The sequence below is a fragment of the Peromyscus californicus genome, unplaced genomic scaffold (genome assembly GCF_007827085.1).
Source record: "Peromyscus californicus insignis strain IS unplaced genomic scaffold, ASM782708v3 Scaffold_3__1_contigs__length_106647218, whole genome shotgun sequence".
Taxonomy (NCBI): Eukaryota; Metazoa; Chordata; class Mammalia; order Rodentia; family Cricetidae; genus Peromyscus; species Peromyscus californicus.
Window position 1 is genome coordinate 88,395,598 of NW_026294551.1, and position 18,902 is coordinate 88,414,499.

Below are 18,902 nucleotides of genomic sequence, written 5' to 3' on the forward strand. Positions count from 1 at the left end.
GAGGTTGGAGAGAAGAGCCTGGTGGACTAGGGTGTAGGATGGGCTCCTGAACAGCACTCAAAAGAGTTGGGGAAGCTGGGTGGTGGTGGTGGTGGTGGCGGCGGCAGCGGCGGCGGCACACGCCTTTGATCCCAGCACTGGGAGGCAGAGGCAGGTGGATCTCTGTGAGTTCGAGGCCAGCCTGGGCTACAGAGCGAGATCCAGGAAAGGCACCAAAACTACACAGAAACTGTCTTGAAAAAACAAACAAACAAAAAAGAGTTGGGGAGCCGCCTGGCTCAGAAATAGGGCTGACAGGGCCCAGAGGCTCCCCAGATAGCCCCTTTTAACTGACCTTTTGCTGGTCTCCAGGACAGTGGCTCACCCCCTGTGCTTCTGTTTGGGACTGATTGCATTATGGTTCTGTCCCAGCTTGGCCCCTCTGAGCTGTATGTGCTGTGTAGTGCCAGACTGCCTCTGCACCTAGGACTCTGTGCTGAGCCACAGAGACTATGACCAGATTGAAGGGTCCAGGGAACACATGTTCCCACTTCTATGCCTTTCTTTGCTCCTTAGTTCTTCGAATGAGTTTTTGCAATTTTGCAAAGGGGTGCAAGAGCAGTGGAACTGTCCCTCACTTAATTCTCCAGGCTGTCACCTCCCTGCTCCAGATCAGGTGTAAAGGCTGGGTTGGGGCCTCTGCACTGGGACCAGTAGAGGCAGGATAGGGCAGGTTGCTGTGTGGAAGGATGGGGGCATGTCCTCGGTCTTCCCGCTTTGCCAGCTCTGTCCAGATGTACTGGTTCAGCGCACAGGATTTGGGGGCTGGTGGGATCTGGGGCTGGTGGGACGTGCTCAGCAGTGGGTATGATGAGGAAGGGCAGTGGCCAGGGAGGAGTCACCAGGAAGCTTTGGCCAGCTCACTCAGGGGCTCAGGCTTGAGAAGCTAGAACTCCGTACAGGATAGTACAGGACAGGATTGTTCCTGCAAGTGGTAGGCAGCTACAAGAGTGGCCAGAACATGGATGGCAGGAGCTGTGAAAGCTGTCTGGGGTCTTAGTGTGGGATAGAGAGAAAGAGCTGTGCTTAGCTTGTTGTCATTGAAGAAGGGACCCTGAAGCATGCCTGCTCTTGGGAGACACCTGCCCTCCCCAGCAGACTGAGAGATGAGATCCTGGGGGTGGGATGTGGTGCTGGGGGATAGCCATTTAGGGCACAGAGAAAGGGAATAGGTAGTGTTGTGAGGATGCACCAGAGAAGATGACTCCGACGTGGGTTTGAGTCAATAGAAAGTCTTTATTGGCCAGCTGGAGACTACCCCTTCGAGACCAAGTGCAGTCCTGAGCCTTTCTCAGGGTGAGCTTTTGAGCACAAAACCCACATCCTGGGCTGACACATCTCATTTAGCAAGAACAGTTAGCCAGAAGCAGAACTATAGAAGCCAGAAAGCAGGGTTAGTACACTTAGGGACTTTCCCAGACTATGGACTTAGATAGGGGTTAGGTCTCTGTTCTCGTTTTGCTGCCTGTGTGCTGGGTTTTAAGGCCTGAATGTCACTCTGTCATGGCATCAGTTGTGCTAAGATCTTGGGGCTTAGTAGGGCCTGGGGTCCTGTTACCATAGGGCTTTAGAAGCCACTATATATAGGCTGGGAAAGGCTTCAAGGCCCCCAGAGGGAGGCTGTGTGAGTGGGGTGCGGGGATGCAGGCTCAGCAGGGAAGACGGAACCCTGCAGAAACAAGTGCCTTGCAGGAGGCAGAGCTGGACAGAAGGGTCTAGAAGGCGGAGGAAAGAGTGGGGCTTGAGGAGGTATGAGAATGAGAGGGCTAGTAGTCTGAGCAGAGACAGCAGCAGAAGAGCAGGGACTGGGGACAGGTGCCCTGACCATGTTGAACCCAGTTTGGCATGCGTTCCCAGTGAGAGACAAGCAGTTCTGTGAGTGGAGAGCAGGGTCTGGAGACCATGGGGCAGACATGGCAAGGGAGTGTCTCCAGGTGGGATCCCTTTGTTGTGGGTTGATTTGTATCCCCCCCCCCCAAAAAAAAGATGAATCTAGACTGGGAATATAGTTCAGTGGTAGAACATTTGCCTAGACTGTGAGGCTCAGATTCGATTACGACCATTGGAGGATACATCTGTGAATGTGTCCTCATTTGGAAATGAGATCTTTGTCATCAAGTTAAGATGATGTCATTAGAGTAGGTCCTGATGCACAGTGATGGTGTCCTTCTAAGAAATATAGACACACAAGAGAGAACAGGATTGTGGCACTGGAGGCAGTCAGGATCCATGTAGTCACACACCCAGGAAGAGCTGACACCCCAGGAGGTAGAGCAATAATCCCTAAGCCAATAGAAAGAGTGCAGGCAGGTCTGCACACTTCGATTTTGAACTTCAGGACTCTAAGACGATAAACTCCTGAGCTGAAACTACCTAGTAGGGGTCCTCAGTCCCCACAAGCCCAGGATACCCATGGTCCCTGGTCAGCTAAAAGCCCAGAAACCCATCTCTCTCTGTCCCAGGCTGTTTGAAAGATGTTGCTCAGATAACAGGAGGTATGTACTGAAGGACCTCAGAAGCTCAGTCAGGGACAGGTGTCCAACATGAGGAAACACACAGCAATCAGGAAACCTGTGCAGCAGGAGGCCTGTGCCATTCATCAGCACTGGGACAGTGGCCTGCTTTGCCCCGATTTGCTTCTGCATTTGGACTCTCATTGCGGAGTTTCCCCTGGCAACTTGGTTTTTCTTTCCTTGTCATGATTCTCTTCAGTCATCACATCAGTGCCAGGTTCCCGTGGCCCGAGAACATCAGGGGTTACAGAAGTAGGTGCTGGGGCAGCACCATCTTGCCTACGCTTTATCTTGTTGCTTTCCTAAGCCTCATTGGATGGGGTGAAGAGGCGTGATTGAGAGCGGTTCTTATTAACCCTGTTCTTGAGTGCCGGAGTCCATGGTGTTAAGTGTCTAGGCCGGGAGCCCTGGGTTCCAGGTCTCAGGACCTGGCCAGCCCTGCCACCCTGCTCACTCACTCAGCAGCCTTATTGGAATGGCTTGTGTTTGAGAGTGGTTGCCTACAGATTTCTCTCACCTGGGGCCTCCTGGGGGTGGAGATCCCTGCAACGGGTAAAGCGCTGGTTCCTTGACCATGTGGTACAAGGGGGAAGATTTTCTACTGGGTGCTTTGGCAGCCTGGCCTCAGTTCCCCGAAGATTCCTCTTGAGACCCTTGTCTGAGTAGTTCCTTTCACAGCTCCAGTAGTGAGGAGGACATGGCTAGGTCTGAGGGAGCTGGGATCCAGTTGTGCCAGCAGCTCTAGGGATAAATTTAGAAACAACAGAAGCCAAAGGCCGATCCACTCTGGCGTGAGCCAGTATAATGGGTGTCACACAGCCACAAGGCTCTTCTCAGAAATTAGGAGCGTCCGGCTTACTCCTCATGGAGCCCCTGAGAACCAGTCATCAGGAGAGGTGTGTTCTGTGTTTGTCTCAGGTGGTCACCATGAGGCTGAGAATGAGAATCAGAGACCAGGAAAGGGCGGTATGACTAGGGTTCGTCTCTGGTGTGCCCCCGTGTAGGTCCCCACAACTCTACAGAGTGCAGCTGGCACTGTGGCAGTGCCACCCTGTCTCTCACTGATGAGGGCGTCATTTGCATTCCAGGCCACTCCTCGGTTGCAGGTACCCTTGAATTGATCTAGTGCACTGGCCACTGCCACCCAGTGCCTCCTTTACTTCATGGTAGACATGCTTCTCTGAATTCTCACCCTGGCTGAGCCGTGTCTGGCTCTGTGCTAGGTAGAGACTCACCCTTGGGCAGTGGAGGTGTGCTGGCCACCTATGTGTCACTGAGCAGTTTCACATGAAAGTCCCTAATGGACATGACCCAGAGGACGTGGTGACATGCTAGACAGTTGGAGGCAAACAGTGGCTTCTAGAGTTTTATGTTGACCTGGTACGGAGAGGTTTCCTTATAGCCTGTGTACTTCATCCTGTTGTAGAGAGGCCTTTTGTATCCAGCAAGGGGAGAAGACCAGGTCCTTCAGGGAAAGTTTATGGTGACCTATGGCATCTAAAAAAGATTGGGATTACAGGCATATGCCACCATGCCCAGTATGTATGTTATCTTGAAGTTGAATTCAGAGTTCTTGGGAACTGGAGGGCCTTAGCCAACAGTGGGGCAAGGGCTGAATCACAGGACTGAATAACTGCGCTGTTCGAGTGAAAAGTGGGTGGGAGAGACAGTAGTCACCATGGCAGAGCTGCAGTCTCATTGCTTCTCAGTGCAGGTCCCTACACGTTTGACTGTGACTGTAAGGGAATGCGACACCACTCACAGGCATAGTCCTACAGCCGACTCCTGTCCCCCCTCCCCTCTGACTGTGCAGGCCATCAACATGTCCCTACTACATGGTCCCTGAACGGCAGCCCTGTTCTGGCTGTGTTAAGTTGGAGGCATGTCCTGGTCTCCTCCTCCTCCTGAAGTTCACTATGTAGACCAAATTGACCTCAAACTGTGATTCTCCTGCCTTAGCTTCTGTAGTACTGGGATGCCAGGTGTATTCTACCATACCCAGCAACCTCTGCCCTTGAGAAGGAGACTGTTTCTGGACTGAGTGTGGAGGTCCTGGTCTCCCTTAAGTCCTCAAGGTGTCAGAGTTCATTCTCTTAGTGTTCAGCCTAAAATTGCCTCAGAACCATTTGCCTGTTGGAATTGACCTCCTGTAAAATGTTTAATAGTTGAATATATTTTCTTGGTCAAATTTTAACAAGTGGTTAGAAGTAAAGGAGACAAAGCTGGGCATCTGGTCCATTCCTGTATGATCCCAGCACTTGGGAGGTGGAGGACAAGAGGATCAGAAGTAGTTCAGGTTGCCTTTGGCCACATAGTGAGTTGAAGACAGTCATGAGCTACATGAGATCCTGTCTCAAAGAAACAAAAAGCAAACCAACAGAACAAAACAAAACAACACCTAGGACGGAGGAGGTTTGTGGGCCAGGGCTGTGTCTCTGAGTGCAGCCAGGGCTGTTCAGATGACGTACTCTGGCTGTGGAGGAGAAGGCAGAGGCAGGTGCTGCAGTGGGTTGCCAGGGGGGCTCTTTGGCTCTAGCTAGGTGGGTGTTGGTGGATATGGGGTCAGGGATTCCTCCTAAGAGGCTTTGTGTCTGTGCTGGGTGAGAGGTGAGTGGGTAACACCAGGCTTATCTTACAGGTTCTGCATTAGATCTCCATCTTAGTGACATAAATATTGCGTCCTTAGATAAAGACTTGGAAGAGCAGGACCTTGGATTGACAGGTAAGAGTGCTGACTGAGCTCAGTGGAACCTTTAACTTCGTGCATGCTGCTTGGCTTAATGGAGGGGTTGGGCGGGAGGCATCTGCTGGGATCCTCTTCTTGGAGTCTCCTTCTTGCCTCTGCTACCTGCCTGTGTGGCTCAGTTTCCTGCTGCTTCCTCAGTTTACACCTCTGTTGTGACAAAGCAACCCTTTAGACTTGGCTGGGGCCTCTCATGGGAAACACAAGAAATTATTTTTACGGCTATGTGGCATAGAGAGAAGTTCCTATTATTACATAATTTTCTTCATCCTGAAAGTTATTTTCTCTGTTTCAAAAGAGATCTACCCATCTTAGAGTCCTGGTGGCTCTGTGAGTACCATGCTAGTGGCAAGTTCCTGACTCTGCCAGGACCACTACCAGGGCTCTCCCGAATTGGGGCTGCCCGACAACTACACCCCTCTGGGTGGTACTTGCTTGCTGGCCTGGTTCCTCTGGTGTCTTCTGAGGTGACCCTGCCCCTAGGTTTCCCTGGTGTCTAGCTGCCTAGTTACTGACCTACAGGCTTATTGGCAAGTGGCTCTATGGCAGAAACCCCGCCTGCCCTTGTTCACTCAGCCTCCCTCCTCCCACCAGGTCCCAGGTCGCTGGCAGGCTCAGCACCCGTCACCATTCCGGGCTCCCTGCCCCGCTCGCCATCCTTGCACTCGTCCTCATCCCTGTCCACCTCCCCACTCAGCTCGCTCTCCCAGTCCCTGTCGGGGCCACTCGTCTCCTCGGCTATGACGCCCCCTCAGCAGCCACCACCCCTCCGGTCGGAGCCGGCTACGCTGGGCTCTGCAGCCTCATCTTACAGCTCTTTAGGTGCGTGCCTGGGCGTGGGTCCCTCCCCGCCGGCTCTGGGTCCTCAAACAGGTCCTGTCCAATCTAGTCTTGGGGATTCCTGACTGCAGGCTTCTCGCCTCTGTAGTTCTGTCTTGAGAGGCACCACCCCCTCCAGCCTATGTGGCATAGATGAGTGGACAGACATGGTAGACGTGTTACCATGGGACAGCTGGCTACCCACAGCTGGGCATTCTCACAGCCCTCCTCTACATCACAACCTCTTGCTTGCCAGCTCACTTAGGGCTCTGGGTAGGGCATACATGGAGCTACCTTGGGGTCCCCACAGGCACAGTGTCTAGGATTCATTGTATGATACAGGCTGAGAGGGAGCTGGTATGACAGATCAGCAGGACTCTGTCTTCTGCTCTCATATTTCCACTAAAAGGCTGTTCACATCTGTTCTATTTAGAAATGTGCCCATCTCCAGATGTATTTTAACTGATAATTAACATACATGAGGTAACCTCAGAACTAGAGCTCTTCTGAATCTATATAATGAGAACTGTTAGGGCTAGGAACTCTGAACCTATTTTTCTATTCACACTCTGATCTTCCTGAGCCAACTGGGCCTCATTTAGGGGAGGCAGTCTTGGAGCTGAGTCTTGAGCAGTCATGAACAAGTGACTTACAGGGTACCAAGGTGGGTGGCCAGGGGAGGGGCAGAAACACCTGCACACACCTCGGGCCTTGGGTGCAGCATGGGCTTTATCATCCCTGTCTCTCCTAAACTCAGGTTTGAACGGCGTCCCTGGGAGCATCTGGGACTTTGTTTCTGGCAGCTTCTCTCCTAGCCCATCCCCCATTCTGAACTCTGGCCCTTCGGCTTCCTCAAGTGCAAGTCCAAACAGTGCTGAGCTGGCACGGGTCAGGCGACAGCTAGATGAAGCCAAAAGAAAGATCAGGCAGTGGGAAGAGTCTTGGCAGCAAGTGAAGCAGGTAAGCATGTGGGAAGGGAGGGGCTGGACATGCGGGTGAGGGAAGAAAGGGGTTTGGATACACAGGCAGGGCAGGTGAGCATGTGGGAAGGGAGGGGCTGGACATGCGGGTGAGGGGAGAAAGGGGTTTGGATACACAGGCAGGGCAGGTGAGCATGTGGGAAGGGAGGGGCTGGACATGCGGGTGAGGGAAGAAAGGGGTTTGGATACACAGGCAGGGCAGGTGAGCATATGGAAGGCCAGGCGTGGCTGCCTTCTGCATGATATCTTGGGTTTTAGGCCTGTGATGCCTGGCAGAGAGAGGCTCAGGAGGCCAAGGAGAGAGCCCGCGTGGCGGACAGTGACCGGCAGCTGGCCGTACAGAGGAAGGAGGAGGTGGAGGCCCAGGTGAAGCAGCTGCAGGAGGAACTAGAGGGCCTGGGTTTGTCCTCACTGCCAGGGCTGCGGAGCTTGGGTGACATCAGTGACATCCCTCTCCCCAAGCTGCATTCCCTGCAGAGCCAGCTGCGCCTGGACCTGGAGGCCGTGGACGGGGTGAGTCCTGCTGAGTAGTTGCTGTCACTTGAGGGGAGGGCAAAGGGGACTGGCTAGTGAGGGCCTGAGACCTGGCCAGATACTGCTTCTCCTTCCTCTTCCCTGGCTTCTTGCCTGGACTCTGGTTGGTACCTTTTGCATGTGTCCCATTGACCACAACCAAGGTCCAACTACCACGTATACTTTGTCTCCAAGATGCAGTGTCCTGGGCTCGGGCCACTCTCAACCATGGGATCCCACTTAGCACTCGTTGTGGGTACCCAGCTGCCAGCCTTGCCTGTGGCTAGAGTGGCTCTGCTTCAGGACCCAGCTCTCTGATGGGGTCTTCTACTGACTGCCCTTCCCTGTGGACCTCTGGGCAAGTGTCCACCCCAGGCCTGACACTCAGGATCTCGATGGCACTGCTGCTGTAGCTGGTGGCCCACTGTCTTGGGATAGTCATTTGCTTGGCCTTACCTGATATGACTTGTGCCAGCCTGGTGCCTTGACCTGACTAGGGGCAGTAAGGGAAAGAAGAAAAGACAAACACTGAAGAAACAAAACGTGGGCACAGAAAAGCTAGGGCCAGGTGGGCTGTGCATGCTCTGATGGAGCTGTACCTACTACCAAAGCAACCTGGAACCTTAGCGTGTTTATTACGTACAGCACAGAGGAGGCAGCAAGGAGGAGTTAGCTTGTCTGGGTGGGAGGAGTCTGTAGGTGAGCAGTCTCAGAGGAGGAAATAGCTGGGAGGAGGAAGCTGCATGCAGTTGCTCTTTTCTGCACACACTGGTCAAATGTTTTTAAACACTCAAACTTGGACCAGAGGAACGCTTTGCCAATCCCAAGCCTGACCTCTACTGAAAGGCTTTGCCAGTTTCCCATGAGTCTGAAGCATTATCCTTCCTTGATATAGTCATATCCATGTCAACTGTACACATTCACTCAGGGCTTTCTTGGCTCCCCACACTCTCAACAACCACCTCTTCCTACAGGTGATCTTCCAACTTCGTGCCAAACAGTGTGTGGGCTGCCAGGAGAGGGCCCATGGCACTGTCCTTCGGCCCTGCCAGCACCGTGTCTTATGCGAGCTGTGTGCAGCCAGTACCCCTGAGTGCCCCTACTGCAAGGGCCAGCCCCTCCCATGGTGATGAGAACCAGACCCATTCCTTCCCTGGTGAGCAGTGCAAAGGCCTCAGCATGCCATGTGCCACTACAGTGTCGAAACTGGCCTCCAGTACCACCCACGCCAGGATGTGAGTTCATGCCCACTGTCCAACAGCCTTTCAAATCACTTTTTCTTCCCTACCATGTCCTACCAATGGTGTCAAGGTATTCTCAGAAAACCTCTGAAGCACCACCAAACCCACCACCTGTCCCATGGGCAGGTGGCATGTTTTTGGTGCCCCCAGTGCTGACACTGCTGTGGCCAGGCCAGTGGGAGGTCAGGCCTTGTCAAAGCACTTTGTAAACCGAGGAATTTAGACATTATAAATTGTATAAGCTGCTTTCTAGGTCCATGTTTTTTAATATGCGATAACATGAAGCTTTATAAGTGTACTGTGAACTTGAAGTTTCCTATCAGTTTGTTGTTAACTCATAGTAATGGTAACTACATTAGATTTCATATTCTGAAACTATTTAGGAAATGAAATTTATCTAGTAGTGAAGAAGACCTAGGATTTTTACATTTTAAAATTAAGTGCAAACAAATAGTATTTATAAGCAGAGAGTGGTTATTGAGAGACACATATACATTTAGATGTTCTTAATTTTATGAAAGGAACTAATTTTCCTAAACATGTGCAGGTGCACATGTAGATGGAGTTTTATATTCCAGTATCACAGAGTGATATCCAGAGCTCTGTCATGCACTTATGTGATCCGTGGCCACTTCCAAGTGCCTGTGCCTTGCAAAAGAAGTGAAGGAATTGGTTCATTTGGTTTTTTTCTTCTCCCTTGAAAGACAATTTCATGCTAATGAAAAATGCAGCAAAGGAATCAGGCATTCAGAGGAGTCCAAGATCTACTCGGGAAGGAGCTGTGTTCTGATGTCTTGTCTGTAATGGCAACGGTGCTGTGGACCCCGAGTCGCCTGGGGCACCCTAGCTTGTGCTGAACTAAGGGACTGTGCACCTGGACTTCAGCCTGCTGCCCCTGTGACCACACTCACCTCTAGCTGATCCAGAGATTCCGTGACAGTTTTAGCAAACATCTGGTACCTGAGCTGTGCGTCCAGTTATTACCAGATCTATCCCATGACCAGCAACCCCGGCTCTGCTGCAGCTCACCCATCAGCTTCCAGGGCGAAGGCAGTGCCCACCCCTCACAGCTTGGCCTCAGGCCCATGGCTAAAATTCTGCTGAGGATGTGTCTAGGGTGATGACTTCAGCCTTCTACAATAAGGACTTGGACTGTTCCTGGAAATCTAGAGGGAGACATCTGTCTAGGCAACCCCTACCTTGGTGGCAGACCTAGGCAGGGCAGGTATCCTACCTGCAGGTTCTGCCCAGGCCTAGAAGTGGTTCTCCCCTCCCATGGCTTTGCCAAAGACTTTTAATAGCATTTTTTTAAGTGCACAGTGACTAGGTAAAACATTTTTATCAGTGACCAAATTAGAATGTATTTAATATAGTAGGAGATTTAAAAGCATTTTTTAATATAAGAAAAACTGGTAGAAAAGCTCTATCATTTTAAAGGAAGTGGATCCTCAACATTCCGCAGCTAGCCCACTACTTAATAAGGTAACTATTGACCTGGTTTTAGTGACTATTTTGTTTTTAATTATAGTGATAATGATTTCTTAGCTCAGTACCTACTAGATCATGTGTATTTTGTGCTACTGTTACCATGGTTTAAGATTGTTTCTTTTTACTCATATTTATGCACTTGTTTCCCATATTGGCCTTTGGTCTCTGTGGTAACAGGACAATGTTTGTGATTGATATCTCATCTGGACATTTTCAAGCTGTAACAGTTACAAGCATTAAGCTTTAGATTGTGTGTAAGCTACTCTGGTTAACTCCTCCTGGGCTAACATTCCAGGCTGGGGCTGGGGCAGTTATGGGACTGCTGTGTGATGGCTGGGGAGACAGGAGGCAGTGTCCACTGGGTCCCAGCCCATGAGGGGAGCTCTCCTGAGCATCTGCTCTTCTGGAATCAGGCTGGGCTCTGAGGACAGGTGTGCAGGGGGAAGACCAAAGAAGGGGCCACTTCTCCCATCCATCCCAGACCTGTGAGCTAAGGCTCCTAGGATCTACCCTGGGTGGGAAGGGCCAAGGAGGGGAGAGATGGGTTTAAGGCCCATCTGTGGGTAATGGAGGTGAGGCCATGGGTCTAGGAACTGAGGCTCACCATGGTCCTGTTGCCTGTTGTCTTTTAACTCTCTAGTGTTATTATTAACAGTAAACAGTGGTGTCAAAGTTTTGTGTGCCTGGTTGGCAGACCTTCCCCCAGTGTGGATGCGCATGTGGATTAACTTATGGAAGCCTTTGTGTGCATTTGTTTTCAGAAACTAGTTGAGAATGTTATGTGAATGGAATCTTCTTAACCCAGAAGGTCGTATTTATAATACATACCCATTTACTTAGTGAATTGTTTAAAGTTGTTAACATTTGTTTAAATTTTTTTACTATAGCATTTATGCAATGGTTTACAGAATTCATGGAGTTATTTTTTATCAGTATGAGATTAATTAAAACTTTGAAATTTATTCTGTCTGGGTCTCTGAGCACAACAAAGGCTGGTCAGCAGGTCCCTGCGTCTGTCAGTGACCCTGCCTGGCCTAGAAGATGCCAAAAGAAGCCATGTCTCTACCACACCAGTTTTGTGCACCCTGCTGAGACCACACCTGACCTCTCTATGAAAGGACACTTGAGGCTGAGGATGTTTCTGTTCTTTATCTTTCATGACCACCTGGATCACAGGATGTTCCCACGTAGTCCTGGATCACCCCGCAGCTGCTCGGAGGTTGTGCCTATGGGGAGCTGCTGACCCAGGTGCTTAGAGTGGGCGGTTTCTGCCAGAACAGGTGGCATGTGAGGATCTGTCCCCCTATAGCTGCAGGCCCCAGGGTGGCTGACAGCTGACCAGGGTAGGCATACTGACCTGTGGGCTGAGTGTGGGGGATTCCATGCTGGTCCAGCAGACTGGTCAGTCTTCGTACCTCCTGGGACAGCTCTGAATGTGCCTGGACAAGAATGCCAGCCTGGTCAAAACCTGGTGGGGGCTACCAGGACTAGGGACCCTGTAACCTTCCCCCTGTCCCTAGACTCTACCTTTCTACAGCTGTCCAGGGTCTCAAGCCCCAGGCCCTTGGAACCTCCTGCCTGCTGGGTGGGATGAGTTTCTCCTGGGACCTTTAAGTAGCCAGCATCTTCAAAAAGCACCCTCAGCAACTTCTTGTAGCCCTGAAAGTGGAGGAGGCATAAGGAGTACCTGGTGGAGTAGGCAAGGGGACACCCCCTGAGTGCGCACCCACCTGCAATGTGATTAGCTCGTCTGCCAGGTCCTGTTCCATCTGGTCCCAGCGCTGCTGCAGGGCCTCTGGCAGGGTTGGATACACTACAGACCAATAGGAGCCAAACATTGCTGAACCTCCCACCTACCCTCCTCTTCCTTGGACCCAGCCCTACCCAGAAGCCTACCTAACAAAGAGTGGGGATGGCAGACAAGGGGGGTCTCGAATGTCAATGCATAGATACAGGTGCTTGGCTCAGACACATGGGCCAGTCGATTGATCTTCCCACAGGTAAGCTCCACCTGGGAAGAGAGCCTCAGTAGCTTGTGGGGGTGGGGTAGCTCTCTACCACTCACATCCCCTGTGGGCCTCACCTGGCTCTGCCTGCTTCGGGAGTGGCAGGAGTCCCCATCAGTCATCCACATGCCCTTGAAGGTATTGTTGGTGATTTCCCATTCATGCCAGATGCTGGGGGAAGGAAGGGTGGCAAAGCAGTGATGTGGGGGCCTAGGGAGCAGACATAGCACTGCTGCCCTGGCTCACTGCTGCCCTAGCTCAGCTTACCCAAGGATACCGCTGTAGGCATTCCAGCGGAAGGTCTGCTCATGCTGCGTCACGTTGTGGAAAGGGCAGAACTCATACTTGTACCTGGAGGCACAGGAGCATGAGGAGCTCTGCAGGCCAGCCCCACTCCACCCACCAGCCCAGCACTCACGTCGACTCCACTAGGCTGAAGCACTTGCCAGCAAGTCTGGAGAGATGCAGGGGCCCTGGGGGAGAAGACCACAGCAATTCAACTTACGTGCAAACCTGTGTTACCCCTAAAGCTAGAAGCCAAGGTAGGCAAGAGGGCACTAACCATCAAGGCCAGAAAGCACCAAGCTCCTTTCCCTATGGGATTGGGAATGGTCAGGTACTGGCTGACCTAACCCCTGGGGAGGACTGACACATCACAGAACTGGCTGTCTGTGGCAGGACTCCCATGCCTGTTCCTGTGGAGGGGGGCCCTCAGTGTCTGCCTAGGCTGCCCATAACCTGGAACCTAGTTGCAGACTTGAACCACAGACCCATTGGCAGACACTAGCCAAGAAAGTAGAGGGGTGTGTGTGTGTGTGTACGTGTGTGCATACATGCTAGTGAGATTTGGGGAAGTTAAGGCAATAGCCATGTGGCAGCCTCAGGAAAATAGGACTGACTAGCCCAAAGCTTAGGACCAGCCTGCAAAGATTGCCAGAGTATTCTGCTTTTTCAAAGGACCAATTTTCAACAAAACCCACAAGCCATACAAAGAAACAGTAATACATGTTTATTCAAATGAGCATTTAAAAAAATCCATAAGCCAGGCTATGTATGGTGACGCACACCTTTGGTCCCAGCACCCTGGAGGCAGAGGCAGGTGGATCTATGCTCATAAATTGTTTTTAAAAAATCCATAAGCCGAGCCGGGCGGTGGTGGCGCACGCCTTTAATCCCAGCACTCGGGAGGCAGAGCCAGGCGGATCTCTGTGAGTTCGAGGCCAGCCTGGTCTCCAAAGCGAGTTCCAGGAAAGGCGCAAAGCTACACAGAGAAACCCTGTCTCGAAAAACCAAAAAAAAAAAAAAAAAAAAAAAAAAATCCATAAGCCAATGGGGAATTTCATATCCAAGAAAACCATCCTTAAAATAGGAGGGGGCTGGTGAGACTCAGTAGTAGAGTGTCTGCTTACAGGTTTTGGAACTCTGACATTGGAATACATGCTTGTTACATCTTGCTAAGCCCACTGTATCAACATAGAATGATGTCCTTTCTAAAGAACTGCTAGTCTCTGAGCTGGGCATTGTAGTGCAAACCTTCAATCCCAGCACTCGGGAGGCAGAGGCAAGCGGATTTCTGAGGTCCGGGCCAGCAAGAGTGTCAGAACAAAACAAAAACCCTGCCACTCTCTGCCTATTGAATGGAGGGTTTAATCCATTTACATTTAAAGTAATCAAGCAAGATGACAGACATGTAAGCAGACAGGAGCTGTCCTGTTACCCAGACTGGTCTCAAACTCCTGTGTTACAGTAATCCTCCTGCCTCAGCCTCAAGTGCCTGGGACTGTGGGTGCATACTACTGTGCCTAATTCCTCCCGCCTACTGGACATGTAACCCAGGGTCCACACATGCTATGTGAATGCTTGTTTGCTTTTTTGTTGTTGTTGTTTGAGGTTTGGTTTTGTTTTGGAGACACAGTTTTTCTGTGTAGCCCTGGCTGTCCTGGAACATGCTCTGTAGACCAGGCTGGCCTCAAACTCTGCCTCCTGGCTACATGAGTGCTTTCTAAACTGAGCTACACCTAGTACTGGGCCTAACTTTCAGTGACAAGTTCTGATTCTTTGTCTTTTTTTTTTTTTTTAAAGATTTATTTATTTGCTGGGTGGTAGTGCATGCCTTTAACCCCAGCACTCAGGAGGCAAAGGCAGATCTCTGTGAGTTCCAGGATAGCCTGGTCTACAAAGTGAGTTCTAGGATAGCCAGGGCTATGCAGAGAAACATTGTCTTGAAAAAAATTTTTTTTAATTTTTATTTTATGTATCAGTGTTCTGTTTGTATACATGTCTATGTACCACATGCAGTGCCTGTGGAGATCAGAAGAGGGTGTCAGATCCCCTTGAACTGGAGTTACAGGCAGTTGTGAGCTACCATGTAGGTGCTGAAAACCAAACCCAAGTCCTCTGCAAGAGCAGCAAATATCTTAACCACTGAGCCATCTCTCTAGCCAGCCCCTGATTCTCTTTTGAAAATACTGCCATTTTTTTTTGTTATTACCACTGAGATTTTCTTTTTCTTTTCCTTTTTTTTTTAAACATTTATTTATTTATTATGTATACAGTATGCCTGCATGTGTCCCTGCAGGCCAGAAGAGGGCACCAGATCTCATTACAAGTGGTTGTGAGCCACCATGTGGTTGCTGGGAATTGAACTCAGGACCTCTGGAAGAGCAGTCGGTGCTCTTAACCACTGAGCCATCTCTCCAGCCCCTTTTCCTTTTTTTTAAGGCAGGTTTTCTTTGTGTAGCCGTGGCTGTCCTAGAACTCAGAGGTCCACTTGCCTTTGCCTCCTTAGTGCTGGCATCAAAGGGTGTGCGCCCCCACACCTGGCTGAGACTTTTAATTTTCAATTCAGATTTTTACGTTATTTAATATGACTACCATGGGGATTTAGAGTTCTAAATTGATACGGGATTTAGTAGCATACGCCTTTAATCCCAGCACTCGGGAGGCAGAGCCAGGAGGATCTCTGTGAGTTCGAGGCCAGCCTGGTCTACAGAGCGAGACCCAGGACAGGCACCAAAACTACACAGAGAAACCCTGTCTCAAAAAACAAAACAACAACAACAAAAAGGAAAAATTTAAAAAAAATTAAGTTAACCACAATCCCATATAGAAAGGACTGCTATACAGCTCCCTCAGGCCCTTTATAATTCATGTTTCTGATCACATGCTCAAACTGGCTGCTCGCTGACCCAGATGTATAGTCAGTTCTTACGTTCTTATGCACTGATTTTATTTTATTTTATTTTGTGGCATTCTGAGACAGGGTTTCTGTGTAGTCCTGGCTGTCCTGGAACTCACTTCGTAGACCAAGTGTTCAAGGCTAGCCTTGAACTCACCGGAGATCTGCCTGCCTCCACCTCCCAAGTGCTTGGACTAAAGTCGTGCACCACCACCCAGCATGCATTGATTGATCTTTTTCATTGTAGACTTGGCAACCAAAGTGGTAGCATGGGTCTTTCTCATCCCTGTAACTCTAGCTACTTTATAAAAAATCTTCCTTCCTGTCTTCACCTAGCCACTGTATGGTGTCCTCTCAATTCAGGTTGAGTGGCTTCACTTGGTGTTTCTGCTAGGGCAGGTCTACTGATTCTCCTGCAGGTTCTGTTATTTAGAAAAATACCTGCCTTTTTGAGGGAGTATGCTAGGGCCTCGAGTATATATTCTGGAGTTCTAGTGCCTTGTGGCTTCTCCTAAGAAATGCACCTTAGCTTCACCTCAGGCTGAAGTGAAGGAGTGGAACAGACACACTGTATGAGCTATGTGAGAAAAATAAGAACAAAAGCTGTTTCTCTGAAAAGATAACAATCCCGACACTTGAGAACTGAGTATGGTGCTTTCGTGCATGTAATCCCAGCACTGAGGAGGCTGTAATAGGATAGGTGTGGTGGTGCATGCCAGCAATGGGGAAATGACTTATTCAGGAAAGCATGAGGAACTGAGTGTGGGTCCTCTGCACCCACATAAGAAGCCGGACGCCTGTAATCTCAGTGCTGGAGAGGCAGAGGTGGGGTGTACGTGTCTCTGGGGCTCGCTGACCCGCTAGCCTTGCTAGCCTCGCTGAACCCTTGAGCTTTCGATTCAGTGAGAGACCCTGACTCTCAACAACGTGGAAAGCAATAGTGGAAGACGCCCACCTTTGACCTCTGGCTTCCACTGGGGCGCACACAAACACACACAACACACAAAAAGAAAAAACAAGGGACTGCAGAGAGCTTAGTGGTTACGAGCACTTGTTGCTCTTGTAAAGAGACCTGGTTCAGTTCCCAGCGCCCACATGGTGGCTCTCAGCCATCTGTAATTCCAGTTCTAGGAGATCTAATGCCTTCTGACCTCTACAGGCATTTCACACAATATAGTACACAGACATACATGCAAGCAAAGCACTCATATACATAAAATTTTAAAAGTTTACAAAAAGATGAATAAATAAAATAGGAAAACCTGTGGCTAGACTGACCAGGAAAAGCAAAAACTCAAATAATTAAAACCAGAAATGAGCTGGGCGGTGGTGGCGCACGCCTTTAATCCCAGCACTCGGGAGGCAGAGGCAGGCGGATCTCTGTGAGTTCGAGGCCAGCCTGGTCTCCAAAGCGAGTACCAGGAAAGGCGCAAAGCTACACAGAGAAACCCTGTCTCGAAAAACAAAAAAACAAAAAAAAAAAAAACCAGAAATGAAGGTTGGGGCATTTGCTACCAATTTTACAGGAATAAAAAGGATTACAAGTCACTATGGACAGTTTTACAACCATCGAATTAATGTAAATGAAACCGACAAGTTTCTCCAAAACACAGGGTGTGCCAAGAATGGATGTGAGGAAACAGAAAATGTAAATTTAGCAAGCAAGGCATTTTAATGCAACCTGTTGCCTAGGCTGAATAACCATCCAACCAAGTAGGTCTCTTTCACACCTCTCTCCACCTCCTCTCCATTCTCTCTCCTGCCAAAACTGTCGTAGAACTTAATCATGTAGCCCAGACCTGGTCTTGAACTAATGATCCTCTCCCTCAGCCTCCCAAGTGCTGGGATTGTAGTCTTTGACAGCCTTGCACACTCTCTACTCTTTCCTTTTTCTTTCCAATATTACTCTCTATTAAAAATAAAATTAAACATATTTGCAGTTTTGGGTTCCTGGCAATGTCTGGCCCCTCCTCCTAGCCAACCAAGGAGCTACAAGCTAGTATGGAAGGGCTATGGTGAAATCGCCACATCTTATGCCACCTCCTCACACACATACGTGTGCTCACAATGTGATGGTAGCAGGCCTTTGGACTCCTGTGTTTATCAGGAATGCCCCAAGCAGTGTCATCCCATGAAAAGGACTTAAGATTTGTGATGACCGCTGAGCCTGACTGGTTCACTGCTGGAGGAGACTGGTAGATGTTCCCTGCCTACAGCTTCAGAAGCTCCAGCCACGGGCTACCTCTCCTCCAGGGGACCAATACTACAAATCCCCAGAGTGCAGTCCTCAGCTAGCCAACGTCCCTTCATGCTGACCAGCCCTGAGTCTCTTTCAACAGCTATGTCCCACTCTCTCCCAGCTTTCCCCGTGCAAAGGATTTTGATCTTGATGACCTCTCCACTCCCTCCCTCAGATCTAGACAGGGCTAAACACACCTGGAGTGACTTCTTCACGCCCAACACTCCTGCAACTCCTAATCAGTCTTCCTGTGGGAAGTGGAGACTTTAGGATCACAGGTTTAGGAGGCCAGCTTAAGTCTGTATGGAAACTCCGTCTTAAAAACACAAAAGCATGGCCGGGCGGTGGTGGTGCACGCCTTTAATCCCAGCACTGGGGAGGCAGAGGCAGGCGGATCTCTGTGAGTTCTACAGAGCGAGATCCAGGAAAGGCGCAAGCTACACAGGGAAACTCTGTCTCGAAAAACAACAACAAAAAAAAAAACACCCCACAAAAGCTAGGGATGTAGCTCAACGCTAGAGCTTGCCTAGCCCTAGGTAATCGCCAGCACGGGGGTCGAAAGGGTGTTAAGAGTTCCAGTATATACTCCCGAACATCTAAACACAGGTTGACAAACGGATGCATGAACCTCCAGCGAATACATTATCGGAATCTTTCATCCAAGGCACCCTATCCTGCCGCCCCCCACCCCCAGCCGAGGGCTTCCCTCGCCGCCCCGCCCCCCCCCCGTCAGCACCTCGGTCAGCTCCACGCTCCCTCCCGCGCTCACCCGATACAGGCGAAGGCTCTCTCTTAGGCTGAAGGCGATTTGTCTGGGGCAGGAACGGGTTATTCAGCCTAGGAGACAGAGAAGGTCAGGGGAGCCGGCCACGCCCGGCCCCCAAGCCGCCGGACCGCCAGACACTCACCCGAATGTGTTGGGTTCCTCTACCACCTTCATCTTCCCGGCACGTGCCGGCGCGGGCCCTGCGGAGAGCGAGGCGATGAGCAGGGAGCAGAGGCTGGCGACGCCGACCTGCGGAGGGGCACGCTCGCGGAGCCACCGACCGCGCGCCGCGAGCCCCAGCAACATCAGGAAGCCGGCCAGCCGCACCGCCATCGCTCCCGGGGTCGCACGGTCACGTGAGCGAGAGCAGGAACTGC

At 50.6% G+C, this 18,902-nt stretch overlaps 2 protein-coding genes across 11 annotated transcripts in view; one reads left to right on the top strand and one right to left on the bottom strand.

Moving 5' to 3' along the window:
* Positions 1 to 11,298, top strand: part of Unkl (unk like zinc finger) — a 44,211-nt gene extending 32,913 nt beyond the window's left edge. For 6 of the 7 annotated variants that reach the window (XM_052758706.1, XM_052758709.1, XM_052758708.1 and 3 more), the window contains 5 exons: positions 5,191 to 5,274; positions 5,890 to 6,117; positions 6,872 to 7,074; positions 7,353 to 7,607; positions 8,582 to 11,298. In XM_052758706.1, the coding sequence (XP_052614666.1) occupies positions 5,191 to 5,274; positions 5,890 to 6,117; positions 6,872 to 7,074; positions 7,353 to 7,607; positions 8,582 to 8,737 (926 nt within the window). In that variant the 3' untranslated portion in view covers positions 8,738 to 11,298. The remainder of the gene's footprint in view (positions 1 to 5,190; positions 5,275 to 5,889; positions 6,118 to 6,871; positions 7,075 to 7,352; positions 7,608 to 8,581) is intronic. The other variant, XM_052758707.1, reaches the window with a different exon arrangement.
* On the bottom strand, positions 1,252 to 18,890 carry Gnptg (N-acetylglucosamine-1-phosphate transferase subunit gamma). Of its 4 annotated transcripts, XM_052758718.1 has the most exons (11): positions 18,668 to 18,889; positions 18,529 to 18,596; positions 12,761 to 12,815; positions 12,610 to 12,693; positions 12,420 to 12,513; positions 12,233 to 12,347; positions 12,067 to 12,149; positions 11,864 to 11,995; positions 11,694 to 11,775; positions 11,502 to 11,604; positions 3,905 to 4,049 (listed from the first exon to the last, which is right to left on the bottom strand). In XM_052758718.1, exons 1-10 carry the CDS (start codon positions 18,856 to 18,858, stop codon positions 11,507 to 11,509), a joined length of 1,002 nt encoding a protein of 333 aa, XP_052614678.1. In that variant the 5' UTR covers positions 18,859 to 18,889; the 3' UTR covers positions 3,905 to 4,049; positions 11,502 to 11,506. The 4 variants fall into 4 exon arrangements, with proteins under 4 accessions (XP_052614675.1, XP_052614678.1, XP_052614676.1 ...); XM_052758715.1 differs by lacking the exons at positions 3,905 to 4,049; positions 11,502 to 11,604 and adding an exon at positions 1,252 to 3,293 and having other exon boundaries at positions 18,668 to 18,890; XM_052758716.1 differs by lacking the exon at positions 11,502 to 11,604 and having other exon boundaries at positions 18,668 to 18,890.
* Between the last annotated feature and the right edge of the window lie 12 nt (positions 18,891 to 18,902).